Source organism: Silene latifolia, chromosome 11, assembly GCF_048544455.1.
Source record: "Silene latifolia isolate original U9 population chromosome 11, ASM4854445v1, whole genome shotgun sequence".
NCBI classification, from domain to species: domain Eukaryota; kingdom Viridiplantae; phylum Streptophyta; class Magnoliopsida; order Caryophyllales; family Caryophyllaceae; genus Silene; species Silene latifolia.
The window spans coordinates 29,983,611-30,006,931 of record NC_133536.1 but is presented as its reverse complement, the minus strand read 5'-3'; the positions used below and the strand labels follow the sequence as shown (position 1 = coordinate 30,006,931).

The 23,321-nt window shown below is 36.1% G+C and overlaps 3 protein-coding genes across 4 annotated transcripts; 1 reads left to right on the top strand and 2 right to left on the bottom strand.

Annotated features, from left to right (window-relative positions):
• The first annotated feature begins 567 nt into the window (after nt 1–567).
• LOC141613192 (uncharacterized) lies at nt 568–4,340 on the top strand. Its single transcript, XM_074431932.1, has 6 exons — nt 568–869; nt 1,616–1,781; nt 1,890–2,081; nt 2,174–2,708; nt 3,485–3,614; nt 3,683–4,340. The coding sequence occupies exons 1-6, from the start codon at nt 568–570 to the stop codon at nt 4,338–4,340; spliced, it is 1,983 nt and encodes a 660-aa protein (XP_074288033.1).
• Nucleotides 4,341–7,119: 2,779 nt separating this feature from the next.
• Nucleotides 7,120–8,752, bottom strand: LOC141611489 (peroxidase 4-like). Its single transcript, XM_074430039.1, has 3 exons — nt 8,451–8,752; nt 8,143–8,337; nt 7,120–7,938 (listed from the first exon to the last, which is right to left on the bottom strand). Exons 1-3 carry the CDS (start codon nt 8,664–8,666, stop codon nt 7,378–7,380), a joined length of 972 nt encoding a protein of 323 aa, XP_074286140.1. The 5' UTR covers nt 8,667–8,752; the 3' UTR covers nt 7,120–7,377.
• Nucleotides 8,753–9,389: 637 nt separating this feature from the next.
• On the bottom strand, nt 9,390–19,408 carry LOC141611488 (uncharacterized). Of its 2 annotated transcripts, XR_012528633.1 has the most exons (9): nt 19,092–19,405; nt 17,021–17,431; nt 15,745–15,865; nt 13,621–13,936; nt 12,535–12,607; nt 12,339–12,429; nt 11,833–11,912; nt 10,571–10,764; nt 9,390–9,637 (listed from the first exon to the last, which is right to left on the bottom strand). XR_012528633.1 is itself a non-coding variant. In XM_074430038.1 (8 exons), the coding sequence occupies exons 1-8, from the start codon at nt 19,134–19,136 to the stop codon at nt 10,630–10,632; spliced, it is 1,272 nt and encodes a 423-aa protein (XP_074286139.1). In that variant the 5' UTR covers nt 19,137–19,408; the 3' UTR covers nt 10,392–10,629. The 2 variants fall into 2 exon arrangements, 1 of the variants encoding a protein (XP_074286139.1); XM_074430038.1 differs by lacking the exon at nt 9,390–9,637 and having other exon boundaries at nt 10,392–10,764; nt 19,092–19,408.
• Nucleotides 19,409–23,321: the final 3,913 nt, after the last annotated feature.

Below are 23,321 nucleotides of genomic sequence, written 5' to 3'. Positions count from 1 at the left end.
TCCTCTGCTGTTACCCTTTCCTTCTTGGTCCTGATTGACTACTTTAGGCAGGCTTTGTTGGTCTGTTTTGGGTCTGGTTTTGCTTTGACGGATGGTCCTTGCTTCCGTTTGTCTTTGATTTTGGTAATGTTTAATGCAGCTAGATGTGGATTTTGGGTTATAGTTGGTTGGAAGGTGATTTTTGTCCCTAGTTGGTGTTGGATTTTCATTGGTATTGTTGCATTAAACAATTTGGAAGTGGTGTGTTTGATTGTGTGAATTTGGGGTGGTCTGTGATGTGATGTTGGGTGAGTTGGAAGCGGTGGTTCTCCTCAAAAGTTCATGTTGTTTTCTTTCAATTTCTGTTGTTTTCAGTTTCTTCTAATAATCCTGCCGGTGATGGTGGCTGTCTATCCGGATTGTGTTGTTCTCTCCCGAGAATGTCATTCTTGGGTGTTCATGGCCAGGGGATTGGTTAAGGAGATTTTTCTTCTCAGTCTCGTCAGTTTGCTCGTTGTCTTTGGTTGTTGGTTCGTTGAGTGTTGTGGCCGATCACAGTGGTGTAGGAGAGTGATCTCCATCGAAGACATGCCTTCGTCGTCTGTTTTCACCTTTAAATTTCTACGCTCTTGTGGCGTAAGTGCACCTCGTGCTTGTCTCATGATATTTCGATTGGTTCAATGTCCTATGGGTGATGTTAGCCTTACTGATGAGTTGGATGATGAAGCTCTGCTCCATTCCACCGTACTCCATCAACATGTTTCTGATACCCGATGCAGATATTTCGTCGCCGGTGGCTGTTCCTTAGTAGTAATCTATAGTCCTATGTTTAATTTAGCTTTGTTTTATATTGTAGTATATCAACATGGTTCTCTCCATGATACTGGAATGTAAAACATTATTTCACCCTTGTCAAAAAAAAAAAATAATAATAATAATAATAATATAATAATAAAACTATTCAACCAAGTACAAGTCATGGGCCAGCAAAAAGAAGTGACAAAGACCCTATATAAAGCATTGAGCAGTGTAGTTAATACAATATAGAGTCAGTTGTACTTTAGAGCAGTTTTTTGCATTGTCCTTTGCCTAATACACATCACCAGTTGTATATATCCTTCCTCTGTAATTCATTCAGTTCACTCAACTAATTTACACTTAATAACACTTCTCACAAACTATGCTCAATTCCTTGCGTATGTCATCTACTTTTTGCACACACATTCAATGCAACACGGTATCAGAGCCTCAGGAATGAGGAGACTGATAACCATACAAGGAGAGCAATTACTAAGTCTCAACTAAATTAGTACAAGGTTTCCTATTTAAGAAGCAATGAGATCATCACTGAATTCTCACTACTCAACTCACAAAAAATCAATCTCAACTAAATGGCCTAAAAAAATCCATTTTGCAACTCTGAAAATATGACAACATAGTGACTCAAACTCCACCAATCTCCTCAAACATAACATTCACCATGGATCCTACAGATCCACTTTACCTGCATCCAGCTGAGACTACTTACCCAGTGGTGGATACAAAACTGCCTGACATTGAAAATTATCTTGAATGGAAGAGATAAATGGAGATTCCAATTTGTTCTAAAAAAAAAAGCTCGGATTTCTGACTGAAGTGGTGAAGAGACCATCAATGATCCTCTCAAAGAAGCATCCTGGGATACATGTAATTGCCTCCTCATCGCCTGGATTATGCATAATGTGGAGCAGCCTATTAAGAGATATGTTATGTATACCAGAACTGCCAAAGAGATCTGGGACTACCTCCAAAAACAATTCTATGTAAGTAATGGAGCTAGGAAGTTTATGCTCAATAGAGAGCTTGATGAGCTTTAACAAGGAGACAAGTCCATCTGTGAATACTTTACAGAGTTGTGGATCCTCTAGCAGCATCTTGAAATAATGTCAGATTGGCCACCATTTACTCAAGTAACTCCCGAGGTCAATGCTTGGTTAAATGCTCAAATTAAGGAACATGATGAAAGGAAGTTGTTCCAGTTCTTGAATGGCTTGAACCTATCATACTCTATTATGAAGAGAAATGTGCTCATGATGTCCCCACTTCCAACTATGGAAGAAGCAGTTACCATCTTCCAATATGAAGAAGCACAAAGGATGAACTACAAGGCTCCTGATACAACAAAGCAGATAACACATTTTTGTATACTGGTCAGAAAGAAGCAGATGGAGATCCTAAGTGTCCAGTGTGCACAAGGAAGGGACATGCTAAGGCTCAATGTTGGAAGGTCATTGGATATCCAGCTGACCACCTTATGTCCAAGAAATACCCTGAAAAATCACAAGGTTTGGGTTCAAGTTCAAAAGGGTTCAAGTTAGGAGCTCACAAAGGAAAACACAACAACTATCCTAGGCATGGGAAGGATGCTAATGATGCAATGGGAGATGGTTTTGTTGATATGGAAGGCAACATGACCTTAACTACCCAACAATTTGAACAGTTAATGAGTAACAACAAGGGAAAAGGAGCTAGCAGTCATCCTGAGACCGAGGATGAAATGGAAGTGAACTTTGAAGGTATGGCAGGTATGGCCTGTATGACTTGTTGTTATGCCTCTAATTCCTCTCATGAATGGATCAGAGACTCTGGAGCCTTAGATCATATGATCTCTAACTTGAATATCCTTGAAAATCTACCTAATGGAGAAACTACTACTGTTTCTCATATGGGATCATACAGATTTGTTAATGGTTTGACACTGAACAAAGTATTATTTGTTCCTACCTTTAGAAACAACTTGTTATATGTCCACAAACTGACAAGAGAAGAAAAATGTTATGTTGTATTTTATGAAAATTTGTGTTTGATATAGTTCTCTCAAACAAGGAAGATTAAGGGGCTTAGAAAATAAAACAATGGGGTCTATTATCTACTAAATAATGTTGTTAGAGATCACCCTAAGTTAGTTAATGTTTCCATCGGGTTGAATGAACCTGTTTTATGTAATGCTAGTACTACTATTTTATCTTCTGGTAAAGGACAACTTTCAGGTGGCATAGTTTTCAACTCTTGTAATGCACCTGAAAATATATGTACTAATTTGCCAACTACTAATGACAAAATACATGATGTTTGGCACTTAAGGTTGAGACATACCACAGATAACAAATTAAGACACATAGCAAGCATACCAAAATAAAAAAAGATCACATACTAGAAGTGTTTGTATTACCTTCTCCATGGTTAAGCAAACCAGATTATCATTTCCTATCAGGACACACAAAGCAGCTATACTATTTGATCTAGTCCACATAGATGTATGGGGACCTTAAAGGAAGGAAACCAGGAACAAAAACATGTACTTTCTAACTCTTGTTGATGATCACTACAGGGTCACTTGGGTCTATCTCATGAAAATATAAATCAGAAGTTGCCCCTTTGCTTATTCAATTCTATAAATTCATTAAGAATAAATTTGGGAGAACCATCAAAACTCTAAGATCTGATAATGTTCTTGAAATTACAGAAGGTGATATCAAGAAATACATATTGTCTAAAGGCATATGGCAACAAAATAGTTGTGTTGACACACAACAGCAGAATGGGATGGTTGAAAGGAAACATATACACATTCTTGAAATCAGCAGGGCACTAAGGTTTAGCTCAGGCTTGCCATTAACCTTCTAGGTGATTGTGTACTCACTCCATCTTATATCATTAACAGATTACCCACTGAAGTACTGGAAAATAAAACACCCTATGACATTCTATTTCATAAAAATTCTCAGTATGATCAGAAGAGAGTATTTGGATGCTTGGTCATGGTACACAACCCAAGCAGAAAGAAGGATAAATTTCAGGCCAGGGGTATACCTTGTGTTTTCTTGGGATACCCTTTATCCCAAAAGGGATATAGAGTATATGGCATAGTTAAGAAGACAGTTTTTGTTTCCAGGGATGTCAGGTTCCTTGAAGATGTTTTCTCTTATAAAATCAACAACTTCTCTCAATTTCTTCCCTCACTACAAGCAGTAGATCGTCCAACATCAATCTCTCAACCTGCAAATGACATATCCACTCTCATAGAACCTGATGTTCCACCAGTTGCCTCTCCTGATCCACTGACTCATATTGATCAGGTGGAGATGTCACAGGAGCCTGAACCTTCTTCTGAGAATGACAATGTCCTTGAACCACACACTAGATCCACCAGGATCAAAACAGCACCTGAGTGGACCAAAGACTATGTTGTTCACAACCCTGTCATGGCTCCCTCCACCATTGCCAATCTGGTTCAGCTACATTTACCTCAGCCCTTTGCAAGACATGTCACTACATATCTCCTTGAACCAGACCCCAACACTTTCCAAGAAGCTGCTTAGCACTTCACCTGGCAAAAGTATACCGAAACCGAAAAACCGATCGAAAATACCTGAATCGACACCTGACCGTACATCCGAAAGGTATAACTGAACTTCGCCCCGAAACCTAAATTGACCTGAATTGATTCGAAACTTAACCGAATTTGTAATACCCGAAATAGACCCAAGATCGAATGAACCTGAACTACTTCAACCTGAATTGTTTTAATCCGAACCGATATATACCTGAACCGATTTCAACCCGTACATTGATGACTGAAACCCAACATTGAAACCCGAATTAACCCTAATGTACCTAGACGTCACATCTAAGGTTTCTTTTTATACATTAGTGTCACCCATTTAACGTCAATTAATTAATATTATATCGTAATTATTCAAAAAATCATTATGTATTACTTTTTTAAAAAATATATATTTGTATTATATCTAATGTTTTGAATAAAAACCTAATCATTTGACATCTGATTATGACCTGACTCGAACTCTCATCTGCTCTGATATTGACCCGATTTGAACCTTGTTTGCTCCAATATTGACCCGACTCAAATCTGAACCGACCCGAAATATCTACAACCGATTAAAATTGGAAACTGAATCCAACCTGAGTTGAACCGAACTGAAATCGAAAAGAAAAAAAAAAGATAAACTGAAATAACCCGATCCGAAAGAACTCAAACCAAAACTTATCCGATTGACCCGTTTGCCACCTCTACTTAGCACCCACAATGGATCCAAGCCATGAACCTTGAATTGCAAGCTCTTCATGACAACAACACTTTGTAGCTCACTGAACTGCCCAAGAGGGAAAGGCTATAGGATGCAAATGGATCTTTAAGACTATATTTAATTTAGATGGTTCCATAGAAAGACACAAGGCTAGATTGGTGGTCTAGGGCTTCAGACAACTTCCTGGAGTTGACTATGATGAAACTTTTGCCCCAGTGGCCAAAATGTCTACAGTCAGAGCCCTTCTTGCCATTGTAGCCATCAAGAAGTGGGACACCTACCAAATGGATGTGGTCAATGCCTTTCTCCATGGAGATCTGGTGTAGGATGTCTACATGAAACTCCTACAGGGCTATAATGATGGCATTCTACACATATCAGGTCAGGGGGAGTCTTACACACTCAGTTATGAAGCCAAGGTCTGCAAACTAATAAAGTCTCTCTATGGCCTGAAATAGACCCCTACACATTGGTTCTCCAAACAGATTCATGTTTTACTCAACTATGGCTTCAGAAAATCCCATGCCGATACCTCACTGTTTGTGAAACAACACAATGGCAGCACAATTGTCGTTCTTATTTACGTGGATGACATGGTTATTACACGGGACAATCCCACTGACATTCATTCCCTGAAGTCACAGCTTAATGCATCCTTTCATATGAAATACCTGGGTGAACTAAAATATTTTCTTGGCTTAGAGGTGGACAGAAGTTGTGTTGGTCTCTTTGTTTCCCAAAAGTACACAATGTATGGACTTGCTCAAAACTTTTGGAATATACAAGCCTGGGGCCATACAGTTACCAGTCAATTCTGTCAACAAACTGGAACCAGGGAAGAGGACTCCCTTGCCCCAACCAGACACCTACCGAAAGCTGGTGGGCAAACTGATCTATTTAACAATCACAAGGCCTGACATTGCTTTCCCAGTGCAGTTACTTAGTCAGTTTCTTCAAAACCCCACCTCTGATCATATGCAAGATGTCAGGAGGGTTCTTAGATACCTCAATAAGTCTCCTCCAGGCCAGGGTATTTTATTTGCCAGTGACTCAGCATTCCAATAATTAACTACTTATTGTGACTCTAATTGGGCCTCATGTGCCTTTAGCAGGAGGTCCACCACATGCTTATGCATCTTACTTGGCAATTCACCTATTTTCTGGAAGTCTAAGAAACAAACTTTTGTGTCCAGATCATGTGCATAGGCTGAGTATAAGGTCATGGTCATTACCACCTCTGAAGTCACTTGGTTGTTCCAGCTTCTTCAGGACTTAGGTCTGGCCCGTCTGGGGTGAGCTTCTCTCAAGTGTGACAATCAAGCTACCCTTGCAATAGCAGGCAATTTAGTCTATCATGAACGCACCAAACACATTGAGGTAGACTGTCATTTTGTTTGAGAAAAAATCCAGCAAGGGCTCCTTACTACCTCTTATGTCAATACCGAAGAGCAAGTAGCAAATGTGTTCACAAAGTCTTAAAACTTTAGTTGATACAATATAGAGTCAGCTATACTTTAGAGTAGATTTTTGCATTGTCCTTTGGTTAATACACAATACCAGTTGTATATGTTTTTCCTCTGTAATTCATTCCTTTCACTCAACTAATTTACACTTAATAAAACTTCTCACAAACTATGCTCAATTCCTTGGGTATGTCTTCTACTATATGTACACTCATTCAATGTAACAAAGCTATCAAAATGAACGGATTAGTAAGGAAGGTAAACTACAAGGTAGTATAGCATAGTAGCATACCATTGTAGATGTTCTAATTTTAAACTAAAATTTTATAGCAGTGCAAGGGTGCAGAAAGTGACAGTTGATATATCTCTCTCGTACCTAGTTAGTTAGAAGATGAGACAATTAAGACATTTCCCCACTTATATTTCCCTTAAACATCATAATGGGTACCTCAAACACTGTCATTTCATAATAACGCTACAATACAATACAATGTACGAACGTACGTATTAAATAATTCACAAATTACATCAACAAATGAATAAAACGCTAACATAACAATCTATACATTTACTCATAGTACCCCTCATGAAAAATCCAACATTCTAAAAGTATATATTACGTTATTTACGTATACCGTATATATGTGTATCTCGTAGATGCGTTCCTTTATAATTCCTTCTCGTCTATGCACAAGAAAGTTATATTTTGTATTTATACTAAAACAAATACTCCGTAAGTAGGAGTATAATTAATACTTGTGTATCTATCCATTTTGTCACCCCTCGAGAATGAACAGGTTGATATTCATTCACGAGGGGTACTTAAAAAAGAACAGAAACACGAATTAATTAGCAAGGTGACAATTCAACCTAATCTCGCCATTAGTACCAGTAAGAGGATTAAGATTACCCATCTTGATCATGGCCGCAACAAAATCCTTAAAAAAAGCAGCATTATTATTACTATAGCTCTTAACTTGAGCATCCTGCGAACCGCCATTGAAGAGCACTTGATCAGAGTGAAGTAATCCACGTTTGCCCACAAGGTTAATATAGTAATTGTTATCAAACTTGATGGGGGTTTTAAGGTCAAGTGGGGCCAGGTTGTTGTCCCCGTTTCCAACTGGAAGAGGACAGTTGGATCGACGTGTGGCGGCAAAGGTGGGATCGATGTTTGTGTCGTTGTAGATGTGGGGACGGAAGTTGATGCACCTGGCTTGGCCTATGGTGTGGGCACCAGCGAGGGCAGTCATCTCTTGGAGCGAGAGGCCTTGGTTAACGACGAAGAGGGTTTGGAGTTTTGAGAGGTCGGAAGAAGGTGGTGGAAGGTTGGCGTTTGCGGTGGTTAGGCTGGCTGTTGTTGAATCTCTTCTTCCTAGTGGTACGTCCCATGATGGGCCTCCTAGCTGCATGTTTACAAAAGTCAAAATGTCAATTATATATGCATGTACAGACGTTCAGTAATTGTTTAGGCCCAACATAACTAAGGTCCTTCACTAATTTGTGACGAGTTTATATGCAATAATACAAATACAAGTCTAACATGGTGTGTGTATTTTAGATAATAATGACTCGAACTTTCAAAGGAACTGTTTGTGATGAATGCTTACCAAGACGATCCCATCTCTTGCTGCCAAAGCCAGGATATCAGCACAAGAAACGGTAGCTTTGCAAGAAGCTTCGACATTAGCTTTGATTGCGTCGATAACTTCAAATCCTCTAGCAGAACCGTTTGTATTAGCAAACGCCATTTTCTCACTCGTGAAGGTAGATGTGGTGTCTAAGAGTATGGAGCCATCGCAGCCCTATAGTGTAATAATATATAGAACCTTAGTAACGGGTTTGACTGTTTAAAAGTCTATTCATGAATGAAAATAACGATCAAGATCCTAAATTATTTTTAGAAAAAAATACTTACATTAACGAAGCAATCATGAAAATGGAGGCGCAAGATTGAGGCGGCCATACGTTGTTCTTTATTAACAGCCTGTTTCATCGTATTAAGGACAATATTCTGAAGTTTAGGACAAGTTGACGAGTAAAATTTTGGAGAAAGTTGTGCATTGGACACACACATGAATAACGTAACAATGAACGCGAAAACCGTAACAAAACTGAGTAATTTGATTGCCATGATATCAAAACTCTAAGTATTCTTAAGATTTTAGTAAGAGTAAGTATATTAGAGCTTGTGTTAAGATGGTTTGCATGCAATCTATATAAATAGTGATGAATGATAAGGTTATATGCATGTATTAGGATGAGGAATTAATTGCATGGAGGTCCTCTATTATAATCAAGTTGAATTGATGTTGATGAACCAGTTGAATAGTAGCTGAACAAGCTTACTACAGGACATCAACTTGAAACAAGCTTACTAGGTCAAGAAAATAAGGCCACTTGCTATCTTATGTTTGATGATCGATATATATCACATGGGAAGTTGTCTAATACGGAATAGTTGTTACTTGTTAGTATAGAAAAATCATTATTAATCATATATACAAGAGTATATGCCTTAAATTTAAGATGGATAGTGTCCGTGTTAAATGAGAATTTGTATATATGATGTGCCAAAGATTGGTGAAATAAATGTGATTGACCAAGCTCTTTCTTTGGGAAATTGTGTTTTTTTTTTCCAAAAAAAAATAGGTTTTATTTTTGGTTTTGTTTTAAATGTTAATGTCTATACTTCGTAAGAAGTTACTCGTACTAATTAAGTAACTAGAAAAAGTTATTTTATGTTATATTTTAAATTATGTCATTTTTAATGGTTGTTGGTAAAATGACATATGAAGTTCTTTCTTCGTGAACAGGCAAAGCTAGTCTCGAGATGGTACTCAACAATATCGTAATCTTCTCTAACAATTTACGCCCTCCGTAGGAGAACCTTATTTGCATTTGATTATTTTTTTTTAAAATGTACAGCTTTATTTCATTTGATTATTTATTTTAAAATGCATGATTCAGCAAATAGGTAGCTACACTGATCTCTCAAATGTAACATCATGACAGTTTGTTGATAGAGCTCTTCATTTCTTCTTTGAAAGTTCTTCTCTACTTTTGTTGGGTCGTTTTAAAAATCAGCAAGTTTCACCTGTAAGGCTGTAACGAATATATCCGTCACAAGCTCGTAACGAATCAAGTATCACCCACAAATCCACATAGGTAAATAAAACAATCTTTAGAGTGCCTAGGGAATCACAAATGATTTATCTTTATCTATTCATGTGGATTTTATTTGACACATCACAAACTTGTGACAGATATTGGCCGTCACAAATGAGAATTGTGTTTTAAGAATATCATAATCCGCACATTAAGCCTTGTTTACAACCGTTGTAAGTTACAACGAAGAGGTGGAAAGCACCATCACCCTCAAAAATTTGTGGGAGATTGGATGGATTTATACCTCTTGTAAATTATTCTTGTTTACGACGGTTGTAAACAAGAATTTATGTAATCCGCAAAATACTAGACGCCACTTGTATATACTGCACTGCCATTTGGTTTACATATGCATCACATTAATTTGTACCCAAAAGAACATTGATTAGCAAATGCATTAAATAAAAGTACTCCGTAGACATAGTAGGCCAAGACATATGCTCTGATGCTAACGATGGCACGGCCGGTGAGACAGAGAACGGTATATTTTTCAAAAAAAAACTGTTTTCCAGGTCAAATAATAATTTTTTTTTTTTTTACGATAGACAAACCAACTAACATGCTCAAAGAACCAAAGGGTAAAAGCTAGTGGAAAGATATTTGCACAAACCAATACAGTCAAGACAATATACTATCTATCTCTTAGAGCTTGATTATGTATGGGCGTACTACTTGTAAATATATCTAACAATTAATCAAGTAACACACACCTTATAAACAATGTTCCGAATCATGTGGTATAAATAGATACACATCACAAGCTGAATGATTTGACAATTGACACTCCTTATGTAATTGTAGACCATGGTTTTGACATAACAAACTTTACACAAACCAAAATCAAAAGGAAAGCTGTCTAAAGAAGGGTACCGTTAAGTGCACCACGCTATGCTAAATATGCCATGCGACTGGCTCAAACACCTCCTGACTTAGACAGTAGTGGTCTCCTCACTAGCCAGAACCCTCCAATAATATATGTGGATATACAATTTGTTGAGGCTCATCGCGATCGAGAAACCCAACATAGCTGAAAGAAGTACTGAGTAAACTGCATTCAAACGAAGCTGCAAGAATGGTAAGCTTATTAGCTTGTCTAACTACCACTCAATATCAAAGATTCATAGAGTTTCTCATTAAACCTAACAAATGGGTTTTTCGGTTTATGTCTGGGTTGTCAGTTTGTTCGGGTCATGGGTTCGGTCATTTTGGGTTTCGTAATGGCCCATTTCGGGAACATATCACTATGGGTCTGATCATTTTTGTGCATTTTTGTGCAGTCTGTCATGATCATGATGGTTTTTATGATTTTTAATTATTTGTTCTTGCATCTTTGGTGAGTTCCAACCTTTTGAGGTTTGGTCATTTTGGAGATGAACGGCTTTGCTTGGGATCAATTATGGGCCGGATCAATATTGGGTTGGGTCTAGGTCAAATTGTTGGGTCATATTTGTGTCAATTTCCGGTCTCGGGTCAGATTAGTTCAATCAAGTCCATTTTTCACAAATATTCTGCAGACTAGTTGAAATTTGTACTTCTTTTTACTAAGACATGCTACCATATGAAGTTTAACGAAAGCTTTATGCTATACCATGAAAACGTGTCTGGGCCCTACCCACAAGGAGGAGAGAGAGCCCACTTCATAAGCACAAGGAAATTCCGTTTCCATCCTAAAACCACTTGGTGATAGGAGGAGAAGCTCCTTTTTATAAAGTGAACCTCCTCAATTCCCAGATGTGGGACACTCACATTTGGATAAACCACAAATAGGAGCTCTTAATACTCCCCCTCACATGTGAGGTCCCTTAGAAACCAGGATGAAATCATGGGAGGGCACCGGAGTGGAAATTAACAAACCCTCAGAGAGGCCCTCCTCCGGTGGCATGATTTGGACCCAATTTAAACTCATCAAACCCAAGATGAAAGTTCAGGCTCTAATACCAAGTTAAACCATGAAAACGTGTCTGCGCGTGCCGCAACAAGAGGAGAGAGAGCCCACTTCATAAGCTCCAAAGGGGTTAGAATATAAGTTCACTTGGGCTTGTGAAGTGGAAACTCTCTCTTCGTTCCGTTATGGCGAGGCCCATTTCAAATTCCAACACTTCGTAAATTCAAACAAAGAGTCCAAGACTCACCACATTGTAGAAAAGACACAAGATTAAAGCCACGAACGCAAACTCCACAGCTGCATATGTCCATATGTACTCCCTAATTGCTGAAACCAAAAAATGGTTGGATAAATATATGGACGCAAGTTGAAATATAATCAAAAATTATTTAGTGAAACCTCATGGCTCCAACGTGGAATTAGCCCAAATTATATGAAATTTCACCATAATAATTACCTAAAAATTGATTTGTGGACTCTATTATGCTGAAAAATATCATTTGTATAAATAATTTTGACTATCTTTTTCTTCAAAAAGAAAAAAAAATGACTACCTTTATACCTTAAGTGACCTAAGTAAAAATTGCTCAAACATCAGTTCACCTAAGTGAAAATTTGTTGAACCTACAAGGCTAAATCAAATAACAGGATAAACGGATCCGATGTATGCACCCTAACCTAACACAAGTGGCTTAAGAATGACTCCTGATGAAAATTGCATCAGATAAGTGATTGTTGACGGGAACTACATACCTAGAGTGACAGCTAATGCGGATGCTAGCAAGCCCAAAGCGAATGCAAATGGTGCTGCAACAAATACGGCTCGAGTCTTCATGCCCTCTATCTGCAACCCAGCAAATTAAACGATCAAAGAGGGGTTTAGTATTAACAGATGACATTAGTAGAACAAATATGGTATTTCTGTGGCAAAAGTGTTGTAAACACTTACCAAGAGCTGTTCAAGAAAAAAGAAATAGCATATTGAGCTAATCAAGACCAGGACCACAAAATCTTGCCATGGACTGCAGAAGAAAAACTAATTGTGTTACTATAAAAAGACTCCTCTGGGATGAACAATTTAAACCAGAAAAGTGCATAGTCATATACACCTGGTTTTTTTACCCTGATTGATAGTGGCCTAAAGTCTAAACCATGGAAAAAAATTGCAAAATATGGTATCAGGATGTCGTGGATGAAACATCACGGGTTGGGGACATGATTTCGGTAACATTTACCAAATTTGTTAAATCTTCACTCCGAACATTTGAATTTGAGTTGAGTTCCATGTTTGGAGACAATTTTCTCTCCCTTAAAGAGCATTGGGATATTCTATATGGTAACTCTTTGTTTATTCGTTTTCTACATGGTAACCTCATTTTCAACAAAAATGCCTTTCACTAGCCATAACTCACAAGCATGAGTTCCGAAAGCGGCGATTTTTTTTTTTTCAAATCAAAGATATCGTATACACGGTCAATTTGAACGAACTCGCCACAAAGAGGTATGGTCAGTCAAAGTTTAAAGTTTGACTGGCCGTGATTCTTGTCAATTTGAAAAAAAAAATCGCCGCTTTCGCAACTCGTGATCGTGAGTTATGAGGCTTTTTTTTGTTAAAAATGAGGTTACCATGTAGAAAATGAAAGAACACAGGCTTACCACGTAGAATATCCCAAGAGTATTTTTGACAAATGTGATACCCCGATTGCAAATACACATGTTTCCCAATATTTTTCACCTATAAATTAGTAATCATGTAGATTAAGACATGGGAGTTTCGTCAGAGAAAAGGTGGACATGAGACTATGAGAGTATTGTTAAGAGTAAAGGTGATATTTTGAAATAGCAATTGGTATGACCGACAACTCGGCATATTTCTATGAATGACAACAATGGCCTGGAATACTATTATTTTGTACTGGGCTTCACATCAGATTAAGGGACCATTTTTATACTACGGTCCGAATTGAAAAAGGACAACCAACTAAAGAATCGTGTTCTGTCCGCAACATGAAGACATCTAAAGCCACACACATACCTGATAGCTCTTGTATATGCGCCGTTGTGGCTTTGATCTGGCCCGCGGGTTCCTTGAGCAGCACTGGAAACTCTAAGCAAGGTCACTGGCAAGTTTGAGACCTCTTGACCACATACTTCACAATTCCTGTTCCCCCTCATGCTAAACCACTTCACTGCACATTCTTCGTGTATTAACTGAAGGGCACCTTTGCAACTACACTCCATCTTAAGTGTATTTCCTTCTCCACACGTATCAAAACAGATCCTGCATATTGCTTCTTCTTCGGGAATCTCTTCATCATCATTACCTCCAGGTGAAGCAGAAGTTATCTCACCTAATTACGAAAGATGATAACTATTCTGTTAGTCCGCATAATTTACCAGTAGTAAACATCGACATTCCAATTAGAAGTCTCCAACTACTTCTAGAGCAAACACACATATATATCATCACAAAAGCGTTTAAAAATAGGCTTAAGGGTTTAAGGTGAACCACAAGTTTCTTTTCGTGAAATATTCCTATAACAAATATTAAATACTTGCACATCATTTATTATTCAGCAACTTCCTCCAAAATCTATGATACTAGTTCCTAGATACTATAGTAGATAACTTTACAATGGATAAAGCATCCTATGATGCAAATATTATACCATTAGCAATTTTAATTCTATGGTGTGGACTACGGAGAATAAAAGAAGTCTTATTCCCAAAAGGTCATCATCAAAAAGCTCAAGTCAAATCCAAAAATCATGGAAGAAAAGCTAAAACCATGTACTAAAGTAAACGGGTGCTTTAAAAAAACCGAAAATTCATTTCTCATGCCATTCAGTTACGCTTGATCAATTGGCCAGCAAAAACCCAACAGTTTAAGCTTAGACATCATAAATTCTCCACATTTACAGAATGGGCCTGCCTTAAAGACTAATCCAACAGTGATTGATTGTAGAAGACGGGCCATCACAAGCCTTATGTATCAGGAGTAGGATACAAAAAAGCACCCTGGTTTCCATAGTAGTTAGTTCATTATCTCACAATTCTTGAAACCCAGACACCCACTGATCAATCCACTGGAAAGTGCATAACCACTAGTTAGCAACTTAGCAAGTATAGACTGGTGATACCCAAAATGCCTGCACGTAAATTTTAACTAAGGACATACTTACTACTTAGTGTTAGTTACATTGTAAAATTATGTCTCTTCAAACTCAAAATTGAACAGAAATGCAATTTTCTGTGAAGAGAACCTGAAAAGTGAAAAGCCAATAGACAATGAGGTGTAAATGAGCAGAATGGAACTAAAATCCTGGGCCTAGTGTCATGTGCCAGTAATTTGTTTGAAAGTAACTGAAGGCAACAGTTTGTATTTGAATGCAAGCAAAAAGTAATAATAAAGTTGGTGGTAGGATCAGCCGATATACACATATTTGTGGTGGACGTAATTCAAGGCAACAGCTCGTATTTGAACTCAAGCAACGAGTAATAACAAAGCTTGTGGTAGGAAGTGGATTGATTGACTACAGCCTTGTAAAGAGGCTTATTTGATAGTACAAGACTTGTAGCAATGAACATTGAAAGTGCAAAATAGCGATACATTTAATAAAAACCGAATGTATCGTAAACTAAACATCATACCCCAAGATTCGACATGCGGGAAGTAATCTTCAAGTACTACTTGAAACTAAGGATAGAAATAAAAATACACAAATGCATAAAGTAAATCTAAGGGGTCAAAGATGTGTGTCGAGATGTGTAAACCATCACACCTAGCATCTTGAAGAAGGAAATTGATAACCAACTATCATCCCATATTTCTATATGGCATTAGTCTCTTTGGTGTATGGGAAAAAAATGACAGTTATTTATTTTGTGAAAGTCATTAAGTTTCAATCTATGATATAGAAGTCAATAACAGCAAAAAAAAATTGAGTTGTATTTCCTCTTTAATTGATAGTTTCCTAAATTACACACAATTTCCTCTCAGACTATTCCTTGTTTCCGTCTTCATCCTTTACAGAAGCTACATAATACGACATGAAAAAAAGGGGGGTGAAATCCAAAAAGTTGAGAAATTAGGAAAAGAAGCCAAGTGACAGAAGTACAACATGAAAAATAGGGTAAACAAAGTGCAAATGCTATTTACCATCTTGAACATGAGACTGGCCCTGCTCCTTATTAGCTGCAAACGATAGAGATCTCACAATAACAATATTTCTGCCAGGTACAGACAAGGACCTTGAGACTTTCTTGTTAGCAGCACCTTTCTGCAAATAAAGGACTGACTTAAAGGTAATGCCCAGGGGCTACGAATTAAAGGTAATGTCCTGGTGCTACATTTACTGTAGATGATACATTAAGGTTTCTTATCTTACAATCAACAGCAGTGATAGATATTACGTCAACAAAATTCTTTTGATAGTTGATAGTTCTTAGTCCTGACGGCTTTGGCATACACATATAAACAAGGATTGGGTTAGACCGTGTTGGAGAATGCTATATCATTCCATTTTAGTAACTTTTAGCCACTTTATGTGTCTATGTCTTAACATTAAGAATAAGAATCCAAAGACATAGTGGCATTCACAAAAGAACTCCAGGCAAATCGAAATACCATTTAACTTAGTATCTTGAATGGTCGAGGGAAGGACAGATATTTCACTTGTATAAGAGCTAAATATATTTTTCTAAGAAAAGATGATCTAGGACATTATTTCCATTTCCAATGGGTCAAAGATTGGTACTCTGGTAGTTTTGAGTTTTGACTTTGGAATACAACAACAACCAACTAACATTACCACAAAGCCTCAATGCTTCTGCAAATGGCAGAGTAAGTGAGGGTTTCAGATGTACACATCTTTAGCCCTTCCACAAAGAGGCAGTTTCCTTATCGTTCATGACGAAAATTGAGTCAATAATTACACGAAATACGAACAGTTAACATAATATAGTCATAGATCTTAGGTTGTAACCAAGTCACAAATAAAAAACGCATCTAGTTAAGACTACATCTTCCTTTATCCCATAATAATTCAAAACCAACGCATAGTGTCTTCGGCTCAATTAGAAATAGTAGCATTCTTTGACTTTGGAATGTGATGGAATAAAGCAAAATAGCTCACTGAATTATTCTGTCTTTATTGCGCATCCAGTTTAGAGTAGTATCTTGCTTTACTCCATAATAATCCATATTCAAATAATAGTGAGTCCTTGGCTTGATTGGAAATGGAAGCATTCTACGGCTTTGGAATGTGATGGAATAATGCAAAACGGCTCCATGAACTATTGTCCTTCTTATAATGTCAAGTAACAATCAATCAATGACACAAGTCATTAATAATATTACTAATAGCATCAAAATTTTGTTTTTCACTTTTTCATACACACATTAGAATTAAAAAGAAGAATATTGAAGAACCTACTTGTACTTTTTGCTGTTCACTGGCAGTCCTTGCAGAAGCAGGGGTGGTAACAGATGGAGATGGTACAGTTGAAGGTCCTGGAAGAGAAGTACATCTTGCCCAATTGAAGTTGGAGACGGCATTGCTGAAACCTGGGCCTCCTGCACCAGCTTGTTGGTTTGAATTTAAGAGATAACTTTTCTCACCCTCAGGTGGACTCTTTTTTTTAAAGCTCAACGCTCGTAAAAAACCTCCAGAAGATGACGTAGCACTTTTCAACAGAACTGGAGCCTCGGTTGAACCATCACCATTTTGAAACTTCACCAAACTGACAGGCTTTGGCGGAATTTGCAGAGAAAGTTGCGGGTGTTTCCCATTGGAATTTGAAGGCAACTGCTCTTCACTGATTGTTCTTAAATCTCGACGATTATCCTACATGCAACAGCCCTCTAAGAAAAGTCAAATGTTATGTCTAAGATCTGAGCATGTACATGAGTAACACGATTACATTCGTATGAAAATTTTCATATCATTGAGAATATGTATGTATTGACTATAGCATCAAGTATTCAAGTGTACAATTCATATACAGACTTCTTTGGTACGAAATCTACCAAACTTCGCAGGATAAAATAAATAAATTATTTAGTATCTAAACAAACGGGGAAATCAAAGGATTAAAGAAAAACCAAGAATTTAAAAGGATCTAAAAATCTCACATCTTGTGTTTTGGTCATATCCATGTTTACCAAAAAGAGAGCTCATTTTAGAATAAATAAATTATTGTAAAACTGCATGTTATTAAGTTATTAACCCTATGCGCCTTATAAAGCAATTACCAAAAAGATCTTTCATAAAGTTACTGGGGTAAGAAAATGCCATTTTAGAATATCTTAGTGAGAAACAGACTTACAAGAGACGTTTTTTTGGTTCGTAAGACAGTTGTGCAAGCAAAATGTCACAATAACTAGAGAATTAAGGACATAGTCAATTAGTCATCGCCTTATACACCCATCGTGGTCATGATTTGTCAGAAATACCAAAATATGATGAAATCGATACAGGACACTTTAGATTAAGATATTATCGAGACTTGACCAAATAGCTAATGGTTAAGAATAACAACTCCAAATACAGAAATAAATATCGACACAAAAATCCAGGAGCAAATTTCGCCATTTATGATATTTACTATAGAATTAAGGACATAGTCATCACCATGTACACCCAGTGTGGTCATGGTTTATCAGGATTCAGAAATACCAAAATATGATGAGATTGATACAGGACACTTTACATTAAGATATTATCGAGACTTGACCAAATGTCTAATAGTTAAGGATCACAACTCCAAATACGGATAAATCTGGATAATATCAACACTAAATCCAGAAGTAAATATCGCCATTTATTATACACCACAAAATTGAAAATTATAGTCTAATAACCTTTCATCCTAACACCAATTGCCGATAGAAAGAGTACCCCGGTAGACATGTATACACGAGTAGTAACCTCTCGTATCTTAGATGTGGAACACTCACCCATGAAATGAACAAACAAACTTCAAAGATAAGTAATGGTAGACTAAGGACTTAACCTCACAGAGTCACAAGTCACAATCCAATTAAGACACATGAATCTATGATACCTAATCGATTACTCGAATCAAATTTCATGTGACACCAAAATCCATCTAACAATTGCACCAATAAAAAGAACTAAATACCTGGGTATTCACATAATTATGGCAAAATATCTAAAAAAAAAAACATATTTTTAGCTCACCTAATAATACAAGGGTTCTACAAGTCATAAACAATGAAAAGTTTAATACTTTTAGCTAAAATTGTCGAATTTTCGCCCCCTAATGACAAATCCTGGCTCCGCCGCTATATAACAGTAACATATGATCAAATTACACCTAGAAGCTCAAACAACAAATGAATCTTATCCTCAATCTCAACCACCAACTTACAGAAGTAAACATTAAACTCAAAACAAATATGTATGATTATGCATAAAACTACAAAATTCACCAAAAAAAAAAAAAAAAAAAAAAAAAAAAAAAAGGGGAAGAATTAAGGGAAACCTGAAGGCTAGTAACTGAAATACAAACTTCCTCCTTTTCTTGCATTATTATCTTTTGTCCACCAAGAACAATTTCACCACAAAAAATATTCTTTTAATTAAAAAATACGTAACTAAAAAAGATCCCAACTTTGTGAAATATAATCAGAAAGGAAAACTGGGTTTCATTTATAATTAATGAGAAAAGGATGAGAGATGGAGAGAGAGGGGAAAATAATGGAGACAAGCATCAGGAATCAGAAGTGAAAAAAGTTGTTTTTGATGCAAGTAGAATTATTTGCACTAAATAAGAGTGTTATTCTTTATAATGGAGTTAGTGAAGGAAAATTGCCCCATTCCTTCTATTTAGTCGTCTAACAGTCAACGTTGAAACTTAATTTTTATTGTACGGAGTAGAATATTTTTTATTTTTCATTTTACCCTTTTGTATAGGAAAATTTCCAAATTTTAGGTCTAAAACCGTGGCATCTAAGCTTATAATAAATACATTGGACGACAAAGAATTTATTCTTAGATTAAAATATGTAGAGAATTCAAAATTTCACTACGCAAATTTGTCAAAAATTTATCTATAGATTTTTATGAAAAAAAAAATTAGGAGTCATTTGGTTCAGTGCGTAGGAATGGAATGAAATGGAATGAGAAACCATAGTAGTATGGGGTTCTAATTCCATTCCTTTAAAAACTTGTTTGGTTCATTTTCATAATAAGCATGAAGGAATGGAGTTGGAATCCAAGGGAAAGAGGTGGGTATGGGATTCCAAGGAGTTGGGGTGGAGTTAGAATCCATTGGGTATCTAACTCCATTCCAAAATCCTTCAACCAAACACTTGAATGGACTTAATCCATTCCATTCCATTCCAAAGTAGCCAACCAAACACCCCCTTAATTGATCTTTTATAATAACAAATCGTGGTTAAGAAATAGAGTACAGCTTTAGAGAGAATTTATAAAATAATATCATCAGATTTGTGTAAAAAATAGTTTCATTAAAATACATGTTTTATGTCTAACTAATTAATAATTTTTTGAATTAATTTTGCACTTTTAATTTTTTCCCCTAAAGTTATGTGAAAGAGCTTGATGGACCGAATGAGAAGAAGAAAGTTGTCATGTCGAAAACCGAGCATGGATATAAGCTCCTTAATAAATTAAAATACAAGAATGAGACGTGAAAATTTAATGAACTTTCCGTTTAAAATTTATAATTAGTACACTAAAAAGTAAAATTTTATATATATCGTGTATGCATTGCACGAGGGGTATAATAATTAAATAAATAAAATGAAATTTTTAATTTAGGAATTACTTAAATTTTGATCTTGGTTGTTTGATTGTCTCCATTCTAATTCTAAAAGTATTGCAATTAATTTGATGTTCCAAACATTTTACGGATTAGTAGTTCGGGATTTTGCAACCGGATGAGCTTTTTCAATGGATTTTAATTCTCTCAATCCCTTAAATCTCATTTTCGTCTTCTTTTTTATGTTTCAAACTCCATTCAACTTCATACGTATCTAAAGTACCACATATCTCACAGAAGCTATAGAGTTATAGATTCATACCTCAAAGTATCACATTTCGGTCCATTTTCTAACCTTTTGACCAAATAATCCTTAATTGTTAAGAATACTTTAGATTAAAAGAATTGATTAATGATGTTTTCAATTCCTATAAATACTAATTTTTTTAACGCATTGATTCACATTTTAAATCAACATGGGATATTACAATCACCCTCACTTAAAGAATACAACATCTTCGTTGCGAATGGATGAATAAGAGTTTTTTAGCCTAAAGTCCTTCCCCAATAACACATCAACCCTAAACCCATACCTTAATCTGAAAGTGATTACCTACTGTAACTCGTTAGGTTGTATACTTGATTTACATATCAATATGAGTCATTTTCAGCGCATTTTAACCGAATCCATGCACATTTTAGATATATTCTAAAATATCAATCATCTTAAGACTATTTGCTAATAAACACATTTAATTGTGGAGTTATTAACAAAAGCTTTCATAAAAAAAAAAAAAAAAAAAAAAAAAAAAAAAAAAAAAAACGGTATTTTATGATATATTTAATTTTCAATCTTTTTAAACACTAGTCATTTGAACTAGTACCGTAAAATTGATTTGCTTTAAGTAGAGATTGAGTTTTTCTTGAAGTACAATCACGTAGTAGACACTCCATTGACTACAACTTATTATAGTGTAATTTCGCACCTTTACATCATGCCTTTGAGTTTTGACCCTTGTTTCGATTTTCATTTACTCGATCTCGATAGTTAGGTGCATAATCATCGTCATTGTGACGAAAAGTGCCCGTCACAAATGAGAATTTGTGATACATTTTAAAAATTTAAGGGCCATTTTTCATTTATGTTGTCATAACGCAATTTTAGAACATTTCTAAGATGCCATATATTTATAAGTATTTTTAAAATTAAAGCGTTTTTGCTGAAATGTATTATTAAGTTAGGTTATTATAAATTACTAGTTTTAATCCCGTGCAAAAAAATGCACGGGTTAATTCTTTGATTGTGACATACGAAATATGTTAACTAATACGGTAACTTTCATGTTCTAAATGAAAATACTAAATAAGAAATGTTATTATAAAAGGAATTTCAATGCACAAATAAAAATCAATGAAACTCAAATTTGAAAACATCTCTTCATAAATTACATTAATAAGTACATTAATAAGTAGTTGCGTCTAACATACGTTTATGGCCATCGCATTAAAACTTTATAGCAATTGCTCATTCTACATTTCTACTGCCATGATAGATAAGCCAAACCTCCACAAACAGGTGGAATGTTGGATGGTACCTCATAGAGTCATAGTTGACATCTCTACTAATAATACTTTTTCCGTCCATTTAGATTTGACACGTTTCATTAAAATACATCTCACGTATATTAAACGAATGTATGGAATCTAAATAAACGGAAGAAGCACATAATAGATAGAAGACAAAAGAAAAATATCTCGATTCAATTATTTTAAAGAAAAAATAATAATTACCCTTAAATTAAATACTTGATTTTATATTACTCCCTTTAAAAAAAATTGTATACAACCAAACCCAATATAGGTGTTGTTTGGCCAAACTTAAAAAGTGCTTTTGTAATTGAAAAAGTAGTAGCTTGGCCAAACATGGTAAATTTGAGAGTTTTAAAAGGGCTTTTGAGAAGTCAAAAACTGATTATTCACCCCCAAAAGGAGAAGTAGATATTTACTGCTTCTACTTCTACTTTTCACATAAAGAATCAAATAAGCAAACAAAAGTTGTATTAAAGTAGTTAGGCCAAACATATAAATTTTGTGAAAAACCACTTTTACAAAAGTATGGCCAAACAACTAAAATTTTTCCGAAAAGTAACTTGTGAATAAACTCCTTTTAAAATTGAAAGTCATTTTCCATAAACAAGGCCAAACAGCACTATAATAATAACTCACATCTCTCACAAATCTCAGAAGCCCAATATAACAACTCTAAGAAATCTTTTCCTCAATATAAAACCTAAATGCTCATTTTATTTATTCACCACAAAAAAAACGTTTCGATGCGACGGACACACTGCGACGGAATATTAATCCGTAGCAAATTTAAACCTGCGACGGACAATGCGACGGAGCTCATGCTGTGCGACGGACTTGCGACGGACTTTCCGTTGCAGCCTATTTTCCCAGACCGCCAAATTTTCTGACATGGCGGGAAGGTCTACGACGGAAATTCCGTCGCAAAAATAAAATAATAATAAGTTCTGCGACGGAAATTCCGTCGCTATATTAAAATAATATTTTCTATGCGACGGAATTTCCGTCGCAGAAATTTTAAAGTGTCCAGCTGTACATCTCTTACCACTCTGGAAAAAAAATATTATTTTAAGTCTGCGACGGAAATTCCGTCGCAGGATTTATTATTATTTTATTTTTGCGACGGAATTTCCGTCGCATGATTTCTTTATACGGGCTGCAGCGTCTTCCTCCCCCTTCATTATCACTCTTCAATTATTTACCCCAAATTACCCAAAACTCCGTCTCCCTCAATCTCACTACCACCACTCCCACCACCACCCTACTCCCCAAATCACTCCTCCTATTTCTCCTTTCCCTTTTCCCCTTTCTTCTCCTTTCCCCTTTCCCTTTTTTCCTTTCCCCTTTCCCTTTTTTTTTTCTGCCGCCTTGCTCCCTCGCCGCCGCCGTTTGCTCCCGCCG

Excerpts from the sequence above, each read along its gene's own strand:
- LOC141611488 (XM_074430038.1), bottom strand. The coding sequence starts at position 19,136 with ATGCAAGAAAAGGAGGAAGTTTGTATTTCAGTTACTAGCCTTCAG. Across the intron at positions 17,432-19,091 it reads TTTCAGTTACTAGCCTTCAG|GATAATCGTCGAGATTTAAG; the intron begins GTTTCCCTTAAT and ends TGTTGCATGTAG. Across the intron at positions 13,937-15,744 it reads CCAGTCTCATGTTCAAGATG|GTGAGATAACTTCTGCTTCA; the intron begins GTAAATAGCATT and ends TTTCGTAATTAG.
- LOC141611489 (XM_074430039.1), bottom strand. The coding sequence starts at position 8,666 with ATGGCAATCAAATTACTCAGTTTTGTTACGGTTTTCGCGTTCATTGTT. Across the intron at positions 8,338-8,450 it reads TTCATGATTGCTTCGTTAAT|GGCTGCGATGGCTCCATACT; the intron begins GTAAGTATTTTT and ends ATTACACTATAG. Across the intron at positions 7,939-8,142 it reads CAAGAGATGGGATCGTCTTG|CTAGGAGGCCCATCATGGGA; the intron begins GTAAGCATTCAT and ends GTAAACATGCAG.
- LOC141613192 (XM_074431932.1), top strand. The coding sequence starts at position 568 with ATGCCTTCGTCGTCTGTTTTCACCTTTAAATTTCTACGCTCTTGTGGC. Across the intron at positions 1,782-1,889 it reads ACCTCCAAAAACAATTCTAT|CATCTTGAAATAATGTCAGA; the intron begins GTAAGTAATGGA and ends ATCCTCTAGCAG. Across the intron at positions 3,615-3,682 it reads GAAATCAGCAGGGCACTAAG|ATTACCCACTGAAGTACTGG; the intron begins GTTTAGCTCAGG and ends TATCATTAACAG.